Source organism: Bombus pyrosoma, linkage group LG10 (assembly GCF_014825855.1).
Source record: "Bombus pyrosoma isolate SC7728 linkage group LG10, ASM1482585v1, whole genome shotgun sequence".
Classification (NCBI taxonomy): Eukaryota; Metazoa; Arthropoda; class Insecta; order Hymenoptera; family Apidae; genus Bombus; species Bombus pyrosoma.
In genome coordinates this window covers 3,674,358-3,694,722 of record NC_057779.1, presented here as the reverse complement: position 1 = coordinate 3,694,722, position 20,365 = coordinate 3,674,358, and the positions used below count along the sequence as shown (strand labels likewise).

General features: G+C 33.5%; 3 protein-coding genes across 6 annotated transcripts in view; 1 reads left to right on the top strand and 2 right to left on the bottom strand.

Moving 5' to 3' along the window:
• The window catches only part of LOC122571351 (calcium uniporter protein, mitochondrial), a 77,104-nt gene extending 61,912 nt beyond the window's left edge, over nucleotides 1–15,192 (bottom strand). The window contains exon 1 of the mRNA XM_043734987.1: nucleotides 14,802–15,192. Within this exon, the coding sequence (XP_043590922.1) occupies nucleotides 14,802–14,906 (105 nt within the window). The 5' untranslated portion in view covers nucleotides 14,907–15,192. The remainder of the gene's footprint in view (nucleotides 1–14,801) is intronic.
• Nucleotides 15,193–15,337: 145 nt separating this feature from the next.
• LOC122571685 (ammonium transporter 1 member 3-like) lies at nucleotides 15,338–17,232 on the top strand. Its single transcript, XM_043735748.1, has 3 exons — nucleotides 15,338–15,449; nucleotides 15,709–16,469; nucleotides 16,567–17,232. Exons 1-3 carry the CDS (start codon nucleotides 15,338–15,340, stop codon nucleotides 17,230–17,232), a joined length of 1,539 nt encoding a protein of 512 aa, XP_043591683.1.
• Nucleotides 17,233–17,434: 202 nt separating this feature from the next.
• LOC122572116 (bifunctional heparan sulfate N-deacetylase/N-sulfotransferase) overlaps nucleotides 17,435–20,365 on the bottom strand; it is a 367,071-nt gene continuing 364,140 nt past the window's right edge. For all 4 annotated transcript variants that reach the window (XM_043736715.1, XM_043736714.1, XM_043736716.1 and 1 more), the window contains one exon: nucleotides 17,435–20,298. In XM_043736715.1, the coding sequence (XP_043592650.1) occupies nucleotides 20,188–20,298 (111 nt within the window). In that variant the 3' untranslated portion in view covers nucleotides 17,435–20,187. The remainder of the gene's footprint in view (nucleotides 20,299–20,365) is intronic.

Genomic DNA, 20,365 nt, shown 5'->3' with positions numbered 1-20,365 from the left:
CAGGATCGATAGAGGAACAATTGTCAAAGGCACGGTTTGCCGATGATAAATCCCGATGTACAGGCGAATAATATGATTTAGGTTATAGGGAGTTCTATTCGGTTGGAATGTCTCGAATAGGATATTTATCTCACTTGTATGGTATCGAGGTGTTCTGGTGGACGAGTATAAAAGCCACGTAGTAAGAGATAAATATTTGTTTGGAAGTTGGATCCTGATCACTGGACGTTGATCAACCGTGATATAAAAAAACGCGATACATGACTGTACTGTACGAACTAATCTTTTCTTTTTTTTTGTTTTTGTAAAATGTACAGGGAACTTGTTTCACAGTACAGAAAATCTAGTTTACTTTTTACAGTGGACCATTTAATTCTAATCCATACTGTGAGCCAAATACTATCGGCTTCAAATCTATTTTTGAAGATAATGTGGTAAATCATGAAATATATTGAAATTTGTCAAAGAATCAGAGATATGTAATGAAATAATACACCGTGACATTTGTCTATTGTTAATAACCATGCACTTAGTTGATAGGACAGTAATGTTTAAATAAGTGAAAAAATATATCATTTTCATTGATATACTGGTAAAAATTTCTCCTTTATAAAAAGTGGAGAGAAAAGAAAATAAAGTTTTCTATTAATATGTAGAAATTATGATCGTTGAAAGATATGTAGGACTTTCTCGTACGGCTGAAATAACGATCTTTCGTTTAATTAAATCAATTAGTTCTGCGAAAGTGACTTTACGACATGTACTATTCCTTCAATTTTCCTTTCTCGATAAAATTTCAGACGAGATAACCTCTTTAATAATGAATTTATTATGACCAGAAAAGTTTATCTTTTGTTATCCTGAAAAATAAATTCTATTCTTAATACGAAAGATAAATAATAATAATATATACAAATTATATAAATAATGGCTATTGAACCTTCTACTATTCGTTGAAGAATTTCATTACTGAAGTACTCATTCTGTTTTTTGGAATCACATTTGAATCAAAGATAAATTAAATCAATATACCATCCCTCGAGGAGTTAATTAATAATTAATAATTGTCACGTCCCGCGCCCTGCGCGATCCGTAGCGCGAAAGTACAATTGATAATTTCTATCAAATCAAGGTAATTTCAAACGTTTATTTGAAACCGTGTTTGCAATATTTGAAGTGAAAGACAGTTAAAGCCGCTAAAAGCTATATCTTGCAAAAACTTATCTAACTATGTCTTTATAATGATATTAAGACAATTTAAATTGTAAATAAAGTAGGCAGTTTGAACGAACGTTAGGGATCTTCCCAAACATTTTCAAAAAAAAGATATAAATAACTGTAACGAATCAGAGAAGTCAGTAGCAGTAATTACTGTTCGTCTATTGAATAATAATTAATTACCGTTCGTCAACCGAATAATTACCATTCGAAGAGTTAATTATCATTTTGATTATCGAAGAGTTAGTTATCATTTTGTTTTTGAGGAATCATCATTTTATCAACCGAAGAATTTTATATCCGTCAGTCTGTCAGTCAATTGTCAATATCGAAATTGATTAATATTTGAATAAATCATTACATATTGTTAATTTACTTTCGAATAACTTTAATTCTCTCCCGTGCCAGTATTCCCGCATATAGCAGATAAGTCGAAAATGGAACTTATTGCCAGTTGCATTAAACGTCAGTTAACGCTACCTTCTCGTCGGCAACTAAATAGAACGTAACAATAATAATATAAATAATATAAAAATAATTAAATGTCGCCACTGAAATGAATTTCGTACAGTTTTCCACATGAAGGCAAAATAATTTCAATACTGGCATTTGCGATGAATATACTTCCACAGATATTGTAAAAAAAGAATTTGGTTTACTACCCTTTGAGTTAATAACGTTTCAAGAGAAAGCAATTAATTCATAAAACAGAATGTAACGAACTGGATGATCAACACGTGTCCTAATGGACGGCTTTTAATGATACGATTCAATTACGCCTGTTATAAATATTATGTCACGTTACTCTATACATTGTTATATTTCCTTTTATCATACCCTATCGCTTTACTTAGCTTTCCAATATTTAATATATTGTACGAAATATCATAAAAGTTTACGGCTACTATATCCAGTTACGTGAAATATTTATGTCAACAAGTTCTCGCATGATAAGCAATTTATAAATGATGTTTATGGAGAAAGTAAGTTAGGTTTGTAGAAGAAAATAAAAATTATAGAAAGTTGAAATATATTTTTCTCAATTACTCGAGAAAGTCATTTTGTGAAAAAAATTCTAGCAAACAGATGGAACGAATCGTGTACTTTTGATAAAATTTCTCATAAAAATTGACATTTTCTCCTAAAGAAAGTAGCTTAGTGGATAAAACTAGAAAATAATTTTTAGATTTGTAAGTTTAATAAGTCTTCATGCATTCTGACCTCTCCTGTGTTATTACGTTCTCGGTTTCAATTTCGCACGACTTAAAATTTTCATACATGTCGTTACTACGTTTGATTAACGACCTTTTTACTTGTTACGTGCTATATTAAACAAAGCAATGAATATATCTTTCATTCAATTACGACAAAAAAATAATACCATACGAATATAAATGCAGCATTAATGTGAAAATAAAATACAATAAATTATTAAATTTAGAACTAAATATAGAACAAAGCTATAAATATTAGTAAATTACAGCGCATTATCACAGAAAAATCATTTGTTGTAGCAACAACTATATCCTATCGCTCAACTTCTTGGAATGTAGCGGTTGTTGTCCGTATAAGATTCGCGGTATCGTAGCACAAGTTCATTTCCCGCTTTGGCTTCCTATCATACTGATCGAGAAATTAATCAGAGTAGTTGTGACACGTGAATAGGGTGAATAGCAGATATCAGATAGAACCCTTCGCTGATCGATAGCCTTTGTCCAACCTATTCGCACTCCACAATATCCTACAACTCGGAATAAAATATAATGTGATCGAATGGAACTTTTAACGATTTACTACGATTATATGATTTATTATGAATGAATATAGAATATCTTATTTTATTTTTAAATCATTATAGAGTCGCGATAAAACTTCTAGATGTGAAGGAAGCAGAAATTTAATACTTATTTAATACTGAAATATTTAATATTGGATATTCTAATAGCGATGATACTTTATCTAATACAGAAATAAAATTGGAATGCTTATCCTCTACTATAATCTATTGAAAATGAAAAGCAATGACGGCAGAAGTTTAACTTTGATTTTGCATTCGACTAGAATTGAGATCTTCTCCTTAAAGAATGAAATTTATTTTGCTGATATAGTAGACGCTATCAATTTTCAAACGGTAATCTTTAACTAACAGTCGCGTGAAAGGTAAAATGGTTATTAAGGATGTTGATTTGAAGAGTGTTCGTGATAACATACATCTAGTTATTCGGAGAGTTCTAAATTGCACAGTTTAATATAATGTAACCAGAACACGAACTAAATTTCACCAATTTGTTATGCAAAAGTTACGGAATTAGAAATTGAAACAAAAATAAACTAAAACGCAAACGAAGATGATGAAATCCCCAAAACGTTATAAACAGAGGATTACGTAAGAAAATGCTTTTCCGGAGGTAAACTGATAAATCCGAAATTCATTCAGATCTGTGATAATTAAAAAATAATTATTATATTCTTCTTACGAATTTATATTTATATGATAATTAACATTTTTTTAGAAATAAGTTCAATAAATTGTGAAAATTAAGTATTGTTCAAGCTAAAATAATTTCAAAGATGTCTTGTATAAAACGTTTCAAAAACGTTTACAATTCTATGAATATAATGCTGTCTGTTTCTGACACGAAAATTTTACCTCTTGAATCATAAATTCGTCAGAGACACGACAAACGCATTCGAAACATATTGTACTCGTGCAATGTTCGTTTCACGAGCTTCACGGTTTCATCATATCTAGAATTCTATAAATTTCGCAATTTAACGAATGAAACAATACTAACCAATATTTGGTAAAGGGAACAATTAAAATCGCAACATTGCTCCGTGATTATTAATCGATAAAATATATTGCACACTATCCAGGCTCCACCCAGTTTGCATACTGTTTTGCACGAAGATGCAAAGTTAGCGAAAGGATTTATGCAGGCTTCACCATCGTCTTATGTCATTACCATTAAGGCAAGACAAGCAGAGGATTCATGATCGTAATTCCATGAAATTTACGGGGTGCAGATAATGGAGTGGTCGCTTTTAATGGTCTATAATTCCTAACAAAATCGATGAGGCCAATACCTGTAGACTATCTATATGTAGACTTCTATCGTGTCGGAACATAACGTCGAAGAAGCGAGAGTCATAATACAATGCATAAAGTTAAGATCGAACAGTTGTTACAACCCTCTTAGAAGTGATCAACGAATGGTGGCTACACCCAACAGTAATCGATAAAAATGTTGAACTTCGAACTAAATCATAGTAGCAGCAACAAAGTATTTATCTCTGTAAAACTTTGATAAAGAAGTCATTTTCCCTTAATGCAACTATCACAGCCTAGTTTGAAAACTGCTGCCTCGTTTAATAACGTCGGGAACTTTGAGCAGGAACTGTTCATCTAAACTTCTCTCCATCTAGGCTTCTGTTCCTCTATTCAGAAACAAGTTTCATTTACGACAATATTCGGGTGCTTTATGCCTTACGTTTTTCGTCTATCTTTTAACTTGATTAAAAAGATTACTGTACACTATCTCGTTCTACATTGCACCGAATTTCGCTCCTGCCAGATCACACTCATCATCTTTAAAATATGAAAAATTTTAATCAAACCGATCTTTCCCAAACGCTATAATACTCAACTTACAGTTTCAACCGATTCTCTGATTCCAAGCAATTAATTTAAAAAAATATATATGTACCATAATATCTATTTTGTATATAACTTTTGAGTTAGAACTTTGAGTTCTAGTTCCAGTAGGTTAGTAAGCTAGAATCTTTCTACAAAGAAGAACAAAGAAAAATAAGCAAATATGATGGGTGTAAGCCATAAAAAAATTTGCCTATAAAAGCCTGTGTAGATGGAATCGAAAGAATAAAGCTCGTGTCAATATAGATAAGAGTCATTGAAGCAGCCACAGAGAGAGCGAGAAAGAAAGAGGGTGCTTTTCTCTGGGTCGAGAGAATGTGCAGTGGAACAGATCGATGTCCATGGCGCCTGCCGCAGACTCTGCAGTCTGTATTACTGTATCCTAGTGTATACAATTCCGTAACTAGGTATTGCAATGTTCACTGTGGTGCGGATATACTAATGTCAGTGTTAGATAGCTGTTTATGTTATAGGGGTTATATGCTCGATGAGATAATCGATTCTTCCGAGTAATTAATCGTTACATCAACATGTTCTCTTAGTCGACATTCGTGGAATTAATATAGGTTTCACAACGAGACGCAGGAAAAACATTTTATTTGATCGAACGAAAATTGGATATTGCATTGACGAAGGAATGCTATTCGTATTTTCTTGTTATTTTTATGCTCCAACAACGTAACAAATCCAGAGAATGAATCGATACATTCTCGTATGCGTTTTAAAAGAAATATTTTATTCGATTGATAAAAAAGTGGATATTGGATACGTGGAAAGACGATAAGTCGTATTTTCCTCTTATTTCTATGTTTGAATAACGCATTCGAAGCGAGGAAAATGAGGCAACAGGAGATTCGTATTCGTTCTAAGGAAAGCTTGAAATACTTCATTCAATTGGTTTAAAATTTGATATTGGATCGACGATAGGATATTAAATTGTATTTTCTTTTTACCTTCGAGCTCCATTAACGTCAGGAATAGAGAGAAAGGTTCAATACGTTTGTAAGCATTCTAAAGAAAATTACTATGTAGAGGCGACAGAGTTTGCCAGGGTGACTGTTCAATTATCCAATTCTCTTCGATTCTAACTTACGAAACATTCTGTACATTCTACTGTATCACTCAATTTAACAGATATATGTTGATGTACACATTGTACTGGCTACAATAATATAAAAATACAGATAAATCATAAGCAGCTCTTAAAACTAGGATTCATGGATATAAGTTAATTAATAGAAGAGTGTAATCTATATTTGAAGAACGCAATTATGCTTCAAAAGTTTTAAAAACATAATCATCATTCATTTTTTATTTTGTTCGAGAATTACCGACGAGATTAATCGAAAATTAGTCTTTCACTGTACAGCTTTTAATATGCACATAATAAATAATATCTTGAATAATATATTTGCAGGTAAATCCATTGTGGTTTATAATGATCATTCAAAAATGCATTTGTCCCGTGAATTAAACATGCTCTGGGAAATTATTCGCTATTTGGGTTGCTTAATCAATAACATAAACTCATTAATACTGATTTAAACACGTTTATACATATGACATAGCCTCTAGTATTTCAAATTCATGAGATACAAAACAATCACGGACTCATCATTATCTAATCTAATATTTGTTGACATGCGGAAACTCTAATAGAAAATAAATTTTATCTAACAATTTATCAAGCAATGATGTAAGAATCTGATGACGAGTTGGTCTCTCTCCCAAACGAAGAAACACTGGCTACCTACTAGTATTTGCTAAACTAAATTGAACTGAAAAGTTTGCACACTTTAAAAGACCAGTTCGAAGAGCTAATTTTGATGGAATAAGAAATTAACATTTCTTTCTCAATCAACTTCAAGATAATTTGGACTGCTGGATTAGATTTAAATTAAGATACTTGATTTCGAAATATATCATTTGTATATAAGTTTAAAGTGAAGTATTCTAAATTTAAATGTCTTCGCTAAAATTATAATAGATTATCTGAAAGCAAATAATAACATACGTGTCAAGCTTTGATATTTTTGATTAGCATTGTATAATTATGCTCACATGATTATTCATTATTTGCGTTCTATGAGTGATAGTTTTATTTATCATATATTAGCGATTTCATCTACAAGGTATTTTTATTCTTCCTAAAAGGATCTTGGGAATAATTCTTCAAAGTAACATAAATCAAGAGCAGACGTTGAAAACGTAGTTGGCAAACTTTTTCAATAAAACAGGTGCCAAGATGCGCGCTACATTTGCTGTTCCAACAAAGTGTTCTTAGTGTTATAGATATTTCTCAAAAATACCATAGTATTTCAACAGATTTAAGATTTAAAATAAAGGAACGCTATATGTACCTTCAGGTTATTATATAAAAGATACTTAAATGCGTGGGTTAAATACTGCAGATTAAAAATTATGAAACCGTGAACCAAACGTTGCAGACTAAACATTTCAAAATTACGAATGAACTCATGAACTAAATGTCCAAACTATATGTTATGGAACTGTAAACATAAAATTTTATAATAATCCATGTAAAGTGCATATGAAAACGCGTATTAGAATGTTTTATTTCTTTGAATTTCCTCAACCCTCCAATAAAAAAAGATAAAAATCCAGTAATGGGAACTGTCTACAACGACGAATACTTTTTGCCGCTCACATCTTGACAGAATCACGATTACTCTAAAGTAAGTGATCTTAGGGCTTTGTTGTCGACTTAACCAACGCAAAGACTGCACGAGAGTCCTTTCCTTTTACGTGAATCGTTTCCTCGGTTACAAAACGGTCCACTCGACATCATTTCTCAGCGCCGGAATCATGCCGTTCTGTCTAAAAGAGTTGTGCTAACTAACTGAATTTTGAGGAATCGCTGAGCCAGAGTTACTTTTCGTCGAGATACATCCTCGAATTTAATCGGTTCAAGAATTTCTTAGGCTTGGTCGTGGCAATTTACTGCGTTTCGCGATAATTAACATTATGAAAGTTTTCTCGGTAATTGTTTACATAGAGGCACACGTCAATGATTTCGACGACCTCGAAGTATGTTTTCAACGTCGTTAATCTGAACAACTTTTCCCTATAAATATCATCGTCGCTCAGATTTACTGTTCGAGATAGATGTAAAAGATTTAAATTAAATTTACTTTCCGTTACACCATATTCTGGGTTAGATGGACGTATCTTTATGTAACCCACTTTAAACCTAACTTATTGATGTTAATCATGTGTGTAGTATCTTCAATGGAATATAATGTTATTATATCCTAATATTTGTAGTTTATTTACAATGAATGGATTGCACAAATATAGACAGAAAAACGATGGTAGTTTAATATGAACTAATCGCAATAACACGCTACAATCTAGACAACTCTCGACACAACGGATCCAACGTTCTCTCTCACACGGACCACGCTCTGTCGACAACGCTAACAGCATTATATTGACAACGCAATTCGCACTCCCTGACTTCTCGATTCAAGGTCTTTGACTTCTCAACCCAAACTCCCCTGCTCTCGCATGTCTTTTGTTTTCCCGTAGACCCACCACACACGTGTTCTACGACCGCTCGAGGCCAAAGTCACGTAGACCTTTTCTATGAAACTATTTACTTGAAGGACCGATGATACACTTACGGGCCCATCGGCACCTCGGCTCTCGGGACATTGTTTATGGTTTAAAAACGTCTGGGCTCTCGCGACATTGTATGTGGTTCACCCGCTAACTCCTAGGCCTTATGTCCGCGATACTACATATGTTATATAAATAAAAAACGATAAATCAATTATTATCATTGTTCGTTGCAGATAAGATTAGGGTTAAAATTAATATTAATATAATAAATATGTATATTTTAATAAATAGCTCATTCATATACTCTTTATTATTTTTTATCGATAGTGCATCGATAATGATTGATTTTTCGTGCAATTAATTTTCTCAACTCCTAAAAGTAGCATTTTAGAAAAATATACATTAAAGAAAAAAGTGTTAAAGCATTCAAATGCGACGAAGGTGTTAGAAGTTATTGCGAAATTTTACTTTCATGAAATTGGTGTTGTTTATTTTCTAATGTGTTTTATTATAAATAAACATAGTGCGCTGTTAACTTGCTAAATAATACCGTTCCGTGTCGCCCTATTTTATGGACTAACCGATAAGAGTCATTATTCTAATCTAAGCGTAGTGATTAGCTTATCACCAACACCCACGCGAATATCTAAAAAGGGATCTTTCACGAATATGTTCTATCCACTTTATTAAAATTTAATGGAGACTTAAGACAATTTTTGTTCTCGAACGGTGAATTAAGAAACGAATTACACACTATACAACTTACTATATCTTGTAATGAAATGGTGCAGAGTTTGAGCTCGATTACCTAGCAACCCAATATCGTCAAAAGAAAAAAGATATACGCGATAGAATTCTACAGTTTTGATAGAAAAAGGATAATATTAAGATTCCAAATATCAAAATTCAATAACACCATTAATTAATAAATTATTATGCAAGAGATTTTTTATTTTAATTTCTTTCGTCTTTAATTTAAAAAAAAAACGGTAATTAAATTCTTCTAAAAATTTCAATTTAGACCTCAACTTTTCGGAATTTTACCTTTGACTGTCATTCGAGTGAAATGCTGAAAATACAGAACAGGAGATTCTAGGTTTCAATAGTCGATCAACATTTGCGTTTCAGTGTCAGTAGCACTCGAGATATGGTCGTGGAATTCGTCACGTTCGCAAACGTTTACGCATTAACGTGAGTCAACAACTTTATGTAAATCTATGTCAGATTAACGACCTGACAATTCCGAGAATGCTTTTTCATTATATCCGTTATATGTACATTTCTTCCGCGCTATGAAACAGCAGTTTGGACGACTCATCACACAGGAGAGTGATTTCCAATCCTTCGATACTACCAACGTTCCAGATAGTAGATGAAAAAGCACTTACTGATGGTATTAGACCTTTCACATACTATATTTTAAAATAGGTATCGTTCCATAAATTCCTATTAATTTTATGATACATTTACTGGAATCCGGAATTTTCCAGCTGAGGAAGTGTCAATTTCAGAAACATAGAAGGTTTACTCGAAAATATTTTACAAGTAGATAGAAAGCAATTCTTTATACAAAAATTAATGAAAAAAAAATTAATTTTAAGAATTTGTTGCGTAGTACGTATCCACTTACAAGATCGAAATATTTCCCTTATGTCTTTTTCAATTCGATAAGTCATAAAAATTATGTAAACGATGTATTCGTGCAAAATACGCTATTATTATATTATCATTCAACGTATCTTAACTACGCCAAGATTTAAGCGCATGTGAATAATCGATTTTCTCAGTAAACAGTCCTTTAATTTATTTTTGCATAAGAAATAATCTTCCATCTGCATGTACAATGTTTTCAATTCCACTCAACCTATCTAATCAAATCGAAATAATATTAATCGAAGTACAAGAACAATTTGTATCCTCGTTACTAAATTCGCTTTCAACCACGCAACGAAACGGCGAATGTATAAAATAATTAAGGAATATGAAATGAAGGATTTGAGTGAATAATCGATGGAAACTTTCCTGCATTCTGCATGAATAACGGGGGAACAAGTTGAATCGATACAGACTTGAGAAACAAATTCGCAAACAAAGTTACAGTTAAGCAGAGAGAAGGGTCTATTATTCGAACCCTTGCTCCAATAAATGGAATCAGCTTTTTGGGTGACTGGTAGTGAGAATATTTCACGATCGTATCGGTCCATTGATGGAAGCTTTCAGATAACTCAACGAAGCAGCAAGACAGACGGGGACGATGGAGAGTTCTCGGTTACGAGAGTTACTCTTGATTATATGAAATGAGTCACACATCGTGTTGGATGCTGTGAATACATCAGTCTGCGCAATGCTCGTAGCTGTACAGATAAATTAGGGTATCGTGCCTTAGCGAATAAATTTTAATGGAAATGCGTCACTGCGATTTCTGTTGCGTCCCGCAAATCTGTGATAAGAATGATGAGACATCTTGTATCTATTTGTATCTTCGATGACTCGATACAAATGTCAAAAATCATGTGAACGCGATGCACGACATATATCCCCGGTTACAGTAATAATTTCGAACGCAAGTTGCGAAAGAATAGGGTGAAAAAATATCTATACCGTGATATCTAAAAATGCTCTAATTTTAAATAACTTAATTATCTCCTTTCCCTTCATATTATTATAAAAAAAGCAAATAAACGTTTTTAATATAGTTGTGGCAGCATGAATGGAGCCTAAAGCTTATTTGCTTTTCTTAACGATAAAAAGATGGAAAAGAAAAGAAAGTACTGTGTGAATAAATTCATAGATACTTCTAACTGGTATTTTGGAGTATTTTTATGCAAATCCACATTTTTTTCTTCTTTTTTTGGTAATATAATAAAATGAGAAAAGTAGAACCTCGGGAATTCAGAAGAAAATTGTTTTATGTACCAAGTATTACAGAAAGCTCCATAGTTTGCATATTTTTCCATACTATGTGCATTCTGTACAACTGTGCACTTTCAAATTTCCTATAAATGCATAAAAATCCGCAGTCTATCTCTTCCTCTTTTCAAAACGAAATTGTTAGTTTCGAACTCTATACGTGGTTTTACTATAAAATGCGCCGAAATTGCTGATCGATCACATGATAAAAATTGCCAGAGTTCAAAGAATTAAAATACGTAAAGATTTGAATCATCATCTCTATTTATCAGAATTTTTACTTCTTTACATATTACTCGCTCAATATTCAACAGTTGTGACAATACAGAGAATATTTACATATTTGAAATCCACGATTCACCGTTAATAGTTCGTGTGGGTTTTCGTCGTGAGTCAAGATAAATATACTTCCGGAATTTAAGAGGGTGTGGAAGATATTCTAAGCTGCGGCAGCCAGTTATAGTTAATCATTGTGACGAATTCATGGCGTCACAACGTACGCTAAGTATTATGTAACGGCGCCACGATGTGCATTATAGTGCTGCAACGATTCCTTTGATCGTATAGTCTTGATCACATTCAAGCTATATCAAAAACCCCATGTAATTAATTTATTGATCTATAAATGAAGTCTACGGAACTTACATTAGCTTAATACAGTGATAAAATGAAATTAGAAAACATTTAACCAATCGAATTATAGTACCTACTATTATATATTGCACAGTGCAGTAATATTACTATCTACTCTATTATTATCGCATTATCTAGTGGCACTATCAATAGTGAATCGTATTATGTACTCTGATCGCTATTAAGCATCGATTATGTGACTAATGTACTCGATGTATACATATAGATACTATTCATGTAATACCTGAATTTGCAATTAATTGACTCAACGATTGATTCTATGAATCAAAGTGGCAAATTAGAAAAATTCCAAATTTTTTCTCTTTTAATATCAATGTTTATTTAAGTATAAAAGTGGAAATCTGTCTGTCTGTCTGTCTCTCTCTTTTCCTCTACATTGAGTTTTCATTGGAAGTTATTCAAATGATTGTTGCATTTATATTTTCCACTCTAGGATAGTCTCAGAGGAACATAGCAATTTCTTTTAAAAATGGTTATGCTCCCATAAAACAAATGGAGAGCTACAGACTCATCAAAGATACTTTTATTAAAGCAAGAATCATATGCACATAAACGTTCCCATAACATTTCTTACCTTCTGCATGAGCTGTCGTTTATTATCTTAAAGAGAATAAGCTCGTTCCATATCAGTTCGAACTCTAAGCCTCCTTAACGGTCTATTATCAAATATCCTCTGTCCCATCTTATATGTAATAATCATGCTGACATAAACCTTATTTTGATGTTCGACGAAGATGAACGTATAAAGAAGTGTCATACCACAGGCCCTAAACTTTTGAGGTTCCTATCCTCGACATATACAAATCATGCCACTCTTTGCTATTTCACTATAACTACAAAATTCTGAATTGTAAATGTTTTTATATAACATGAAATAATAAAAAATTTTGAAGATGAATTTATTTCACTTGATATTATAGAAAACTACAATATATAAAATTAATGATGTATATATAATATACATATAACATACATATAAAACTATTGAATTTTCCTAAATTTCTTAATTCCACGAAATACGTGCATGTGTGCGTATACATATCTTTAATTCTTTAATGTACAACTGTGTTATAAAAATTTTAAATATTTGCAACTTTTGTAATAAAAAATTTAGGATATTGGCCTGATGTGGTAATCCAATGTCTCCTAATTTAATACTATTCCAAATAAAAAATAAAATTTCCAAATAAGATAAAATCGTCGGTTTTATCCGATATTTATATTTTATTTTATTATATCCGAATATTTATATTTTATATTATAATTATATATATATATATATATATATATATATAAAAGAAAGGAAACACGAAATAGGAAATTATTTATTAAAAAATTCAAGATCACTGTGAGCTATATACAATATCAAATTACGATGAAGCACAATTGAATTATTTGTTTCAACTATTACGTTGAAAATTTTCTTGTTTTTTGGACACAGCAAAAATATAGTTCATCGTAACAGTGCATCACATATCCGTACCTGAGTACGTCACGGTATTTATCCGGGCAAATAACCCGCGAGCAACGTTCGAAGGAAGCTAATTTCCCGTTTCGACATTAGTCGTCGACTGATAAGAAACTGAATTGCATCTCTAACTAATCTAATTAAATTTGTAATGGTATGTTTTCACGGTGAAATACGACTATGAAAACATCCTTTTGACGTAACGAATGTGACGATAAGTCTAATAGCGGGGTTCCACGGACGCAACCGGTAATTAGCATTATTTATTATAATTAACGTCGACGTATTGCAGACGCAACCTGCGCAAAAATGTGACGCATGGACCATACGGAAACGTATATCAGTTTTTCGAATGAACCTATTGCAGAAAAGTCGTAATGAAAACGGAGAAAGAGTTAAGCGTCATGTGACATTTGAACCGCATGATGCATATCTAAATTGGTCTCCGTTCTTTATTACGTATGAGAAATAATTCAATCTGTAACGGCGTTCCGTCGTCACATCAGTCACTAACGTAATAGTAAACAGCTGGAGGAAACGTGAATTTACACGTGCACCATGCGTCATACTTTCCACGGAATACTATCGTAATAATGACATATCCGCGTGACATGGTATTTCGCCAGAGCTAACCTTACTAACGAAGAGCTGAGATTTGTACTGACACGATATACGTAAATATGCACAACGGTATGTATATATATATATACGTAAGTGTAAATACATAATGCAAGGGGAGAAAGTAGCCTCTGTCCGTATACTTTATTAAAAATCCGAGAAAGTGCTCAGAAATGGAAAATGTATTCAAGTTTTGCAAGTGTGTATCAAATTTCCATGAAAAATTAGAAAGTGATCATTTCGATCACTCTGGCATTTCTAGAATATCAAAAACGGTACAACAGACCCTCGCGCCCCACATGGTATCCATATTTGATAAGCACAGTGGGGAATACATGTTTATGTATGCACCGTGGATAGTACCGGTGGAATTTTGCAGGCTCAATTTAACTCGTGTTCGGTGCTAAACGACAAACAAGTTCCACCGATGTATATATTTAGGAGCCTGTTGCTCGATCATTGAAAAATGTTCTCATAATATGATACATATGATGCATAGTGAAAAACTGTAGCGAAAAAAGAGAAAGCATACGTAGTAGCATAATCTTAAAACGTAATATAAATTTATACAGAAATGTTGTTGCTTTTAACCGAGCAAGGTATGTAATATTGACAGAACGTAAACATCGTTATCACACATTATATTATACTACATATACAAGCCTATAGATAATAACAATGTATGGTAATACTCACGTTCTGATAGCTTTTTGTTGTGACCAGAGTGGAGGAAACACTCAGCACGCGGGACACTTCATACCATTTGACAACGTACAGTGCGCGGCAGCATACCGTAGCCATTTTCTTTGTCTCTTTCGCGAAAAACGGAGCACTGCGTGAACGAGTACTTTGAAATCGTTCTTTTTCACGAATCACTTAACACCTAACACTGAGAAACGAGCAACCGACTTCAAGCGACTACCTGCGACGATCGGGCGGCATCGCTTGCCGGCTCGTCCCTGCGGCCCAAGACCACGACCTTGCGACGACCAATAGCGTGACATGCGCGAGTCGCACTTCGTTACTTACCATTGGTTCACTAACCTCCGACCAATCAGCGCTTCGTGTATCCATCTGCGCGGTATATATTGAATATTCGAATCGCGGATTTTATTTCTATTGACAATATTTGTATGTTGAAATGATTTTAGTAATAAATAAATATTACTTGATATATAATGGCTATTGTGTTAGCTATATAAACTAACCCAAAAGTTATATCTCTAAGTATAATGATTCCAAACAGTATTTGCACATATCCCTATTTTCCAATGAAACTTCCACACCCTTATCAGGCTTCAGATTATCATCTTCACAGCATTAAATTTTTGCAGTCGTGTGAAAGTAAATACCATTAAATGTTAGTGCCTAATTAATCAGTATGTAAATAATATAGTAAATATAATCGTATCGAGTTTTGATCGATCGATAGTGACCTACAATACGAAAAATACGTGCGCGCGGCAACTCAAACGACGACGATCAGATTGTGTCCGATCGGTGTTAAACTTTGAAATTTATTTTAACCTTGCTAAATTTATAATTCTCGTTTTGTATCTCGAGCGACAGAGAATCGTGTCCCAAGTGAAATTATAGCTTTTAGTATTTCGACAATGTAATCACATTGATTTCGATCGATACTTTCTTACCGAGGTTATGTCTGCTATTTATCCAGATGATTTTAACTATAGTTACTACGATTACTCTTTTCGGTTCAGGAATGACGATTTAATTTCAACCACTTCCTCGTGGCGGAGTTTCGCTCGTATTATTCTCGTTATCTTATTACGAATTGGTTTTGTTCTTATACACATTGGTAGCGTACCAGTCAACAACGTCAATTTGATTCTATTACAAAACATCATTGACTTTTGTTGGGTAACGATAGTCTATGCACTTGTTGGAATTGTCATTGCCTACACAGGCGACATAAAAGGTTTGCTTGGCGAAGGACACTGGATCGGTGACGAAATCGTCGATAAGGACGAAATTATAATCGGCTGGTCAGCCGTATCAATTGCTGCTGCAATTTTAACGTGTGGAATCGTGGGTCGGACGCATACCATCGGTTACCTTATCATAGGATTTTTGTTGGCTGGATTGGTGCAACCGTTTCTAATTCATTGGATTTGGACGCCACAAGGATGGATACGAACAAACGTATTATTGCAACAGGAGGTGTATTTCCACGATTATGGCGGCTCCGCAGTTGTTCACCTTGTAGGTGGATTGTCAGGATTCATAGGTTGCCTGACTCTTGGTCGAAGGATACTTCGTCTAGATGCTATAGATGACGCAAGCATCGCTGTTGGTTCCGCGGGAACTGTTTTTGCTGGTCAATTATTTGTGTTCATTGGTCTACAGGTAACATTATTGAGATATTAACTTCTTAAAATTTATTTCGGAACTTGTATGAAAATAATACGAATTATTACTTATATTATATTTTGATTGGGTTTAGAGTCTTGGTATGTTGAATATTCAAGCACTAAGATTCGAAGTGAAAGCCAAAACACAGAAAAATATCTTTGTCAACAATTTACTGGCCGCGAGTTCGTGCAGTCTGCTCGTTGTGGCTTTCCATTTCTTAATTCCTCGTGAAGAATTTAATCACTGGACTGTAATGAGATGTGTGCAAGCTACTGTAGCCGGTCTGGTGGTAATATCTGCTGGACTGGATATTTACTCTCCGATGATGGCAATTGGTTTGGGCACGACCGGAAGCATTATCTTTTATTTGGTCTCAAGGCAAGTTTTTAATAGTGCGCTTGAAGATTATTGTAACATCGTAGCTATTCACTTGGTCTGTGCTATTTTGGGAAGTTTCCTTGTTCCTCTTTTCTGTATCAATGAACATGATGAAGTAAGGACGATTTTGTTAAACTTTATGTGGCAACTGATCTGTTTAGTCACAATAATTGCTTTCGTTGCAATTACTATGATTCTTGCTTTCGGTACCTTACACCACTCAGGTTTGTTGAGAAACAGATCGGAATATTTGAATCATTTAAGAGCGAATGTAGCTGAAGGTAGGACTCGGAGGAAATCACTCCTGGAGAGATTATTCCGTGCCGACAGAGATCCCGTTTATCTTCAACCGGGAACAAGTTTCGGTGAATCATTATGAACAAATTCTGGAGTTACTAGGTATTAAAAATAATGTATTAACGAAGAATATCACAGACCATGTGAAACAAATGCTTAAAAAGTAACTGATTTGTATACAATGAATTTTTGTACCGATTAATCAAATTATATATCGATTAGAACAAAGAAAAGGGAATTTTATTGTAGTTTAAGTAAAGAGTTATAGAAGACTCGGTATCAAAGATTTTTAACTTTTGTTTTATTAGAACTTACGGACTATTCATACAGTTATTACAGTATTTTACAATAGAATAATTTTAAGTTAAATAATCAAAGATTCTATTAAAGTCGTACACATATTCTACACGCGTCTTTCTTTATTCGTACAATGACAGCTTTTCTCTTTTTTTTTGCACAGCAGTCTGTTAGAACATCTACAAAACGTTACCCTTCGCGCGTTGATTGGTATAATTTGCAATTCAAATGCGCGCGTAATTTAATATTAGCAATATTTTATCGCTGGTTAAATATTAGACTGGCTCGCACAATATTAAATATGGAGATAATTATAAATCATTAAACGATCTGAATACTAATTGCCTAACAATTATAATTTTAACAGTAGTGTTTAGTAGGAAAAATTAAGGGAACTTCACAAATTATAATCTTATCCATTTCCGGTATTCTTGTTTAAAGAAACATTTTTAATGTACCTAAACTGCTAAACCAACGATGAAGTAGTGCTAATTACCGAAGGACCTTTTAAATATTCGTACTCGTATAATGAATTCCCCTATGATTTTTTCCGATTTCGGTTTGTCACATATTATTGTCAGCTGGCAGAAATCGGACAATTTTTGCCACCGCCATACCGAACAAAATTGATTAATATTGACTCTAGAGATTCGACGCTGCGATTGGTACAATAATACAATTGTATGTACAACACTGGTAAAATGGCACGATTTGACAAAACAGATCAATCGCTTAGTATTAATGTTGTTATCGTTAACTATTATTATATTAACAATAAACTTTGTACATGATTCGTTAAACGTCACGCGACACAGTTTAACGGCGGTATAAAAATGAAAACAAAATATACAAGGGGTAACATGACACTGATAAGGTAGTATGAAAAAATATAGAACGTTTCGTCATTGATACGTGGCTTTTTCAAAAGTACATTTCACGGAGAATGACCTCATAATATTGAAATTGCTCGTGTTGGGCCAGATAGTTTCATGGTGTTCGTCTTTCTTTTTCAAGACGATCAGACAATTATATTTCTCAATAAATATTCATAATCGTGCTTCTTATTTAAGTAATAGGAATTTTCTAAAAAGAGATATGTTTGTTGAAATTTTTAGACCGATAGGAATATCAATATTGAAAGAATACTAGAAAAGTGGCATATCAAAGACAGTTGAATGAAAATCAATGAATTAGATCTATTGATAGAAGTAATAAGTAATTACTACATCGTACGATTAACAGAGATGATCGTAACTGATATGCTTGTAACAAACGATTATCATCATTAAGACTATGTTGTGAATAACACGATTTTATTCACAGCAGTGCATTCGCTATAATACGTCAGGTATTACAGTTTCCAAAAATCTTCATGATTTTCTTCAACAACGAATAATTCTTCTATTTCTGAACATAAAATCATCATTAAATCAGAATATGTTTGTGTGCCTTAAACGTGACCAGTTATTGCGAATAGGCAGTTTATCACTTCTCCACATAAGATCATCTTTCGCTGAGAATGAGCAACCACCATTCTCGAAATAGTTTCTTCTTTCTTTTCTTCTTTCTTTTCTCCTTTAAATTTTATTTTATTAAGTCCTTATAATATACCTACGATCACATCAAAACAGTACGATACATGAATGTACAAACGGACGCGATCACACATCTTTCATCGACCTTTCTATCGGCGGTACCAAGAATAGTATTGTCAAAATATACATAGAATCATCATTATAATTTTTTTCTTGCTTTTTTTCATTTTTTTCTTCATTTTTTTAATATGCTTACACAACGAGAATTAATGTACACCGTGTCTCTGAGAGGGTAAGTGGGCGGGAAGAAAGTTCAAAGTCCCCAAAATATCTCACACTCGCAGAAACGATCCTGCAATTAGTACCAGAAGTAAAGGACTGACGGATCGTCGATCAAAACATCAACGTACCCAATCTATCCACATTGATCACTTTCATGAGGAAATAAATCTCTTCAAACATTGCAACGAGCTGGACAGACCTCTCATAGAAGTCAAGTATCGCCTTTTTCCAAAATACCGTTCTTTCTTTTTGGTCGCTTCTAATTTCATTCGTTAAAGCATTCTCTGGCCTTCTTCTCTTTACTACTCAAGTTTCAAAAAAGTTAGTATCCCCGAATCGACAACTTGTTCGTGATTATCATTACGCAAATCTAAAATGTGCGTTTGTTTGTGGTCTTTTGATTTATTAAAATATTCTCGACTTCACAGAGTCGAAGAGAAACACGTTGTACTAAGATCGAAGACATTTAACTCGGGTATAAACGAAGAGTTCTTTTTTTTTTTGTTCTTGAATTCATCTTTAGTAGTAAAGATTAGAACGAAAGCGTCCAATCCTAATAGACGGATGATGGCACCAGCGATCGGGCTGTATTCTCCTAATAATCAAGTTTTCTACGACGCAACAACGATGACAATAATAATATAACGTTAATAATAGTGCTATTGGCTTAACAACGATCGACAGTCACGGTCGTGTTCACCGTGAAACCGTTTAGTGACTAGTTTCGCAGGCTCCCCACCGATCTTAGGCCAAACCACTGGGATAGGCCACTTGAATGGTCCTTCCGTCGAGGATTTGGTGTCCAGTGGAATACAATCGAATGTACAATTATTTTACAGATCTTCAGCTAGTAACCGGTGAATTTCGTTCACCGTTGAGATAAACAGTTCAGAAACGGTGTCGTTTCATATAATCGACGTTTGCTAGGTCATCACCGTGTCGCTGAGATCTTCCTTCAGCCATTGTGGGATCGTTCTCAGCCCGAGCCGTTTTAATAATTTCACTAGGGCCGTATTATGAGATAGATAATACCTCTGCGAACAAACGAACGACAGATTCAAGAAATCATTCTTTTATATTACTCTCGTCCTCTTTCAATGT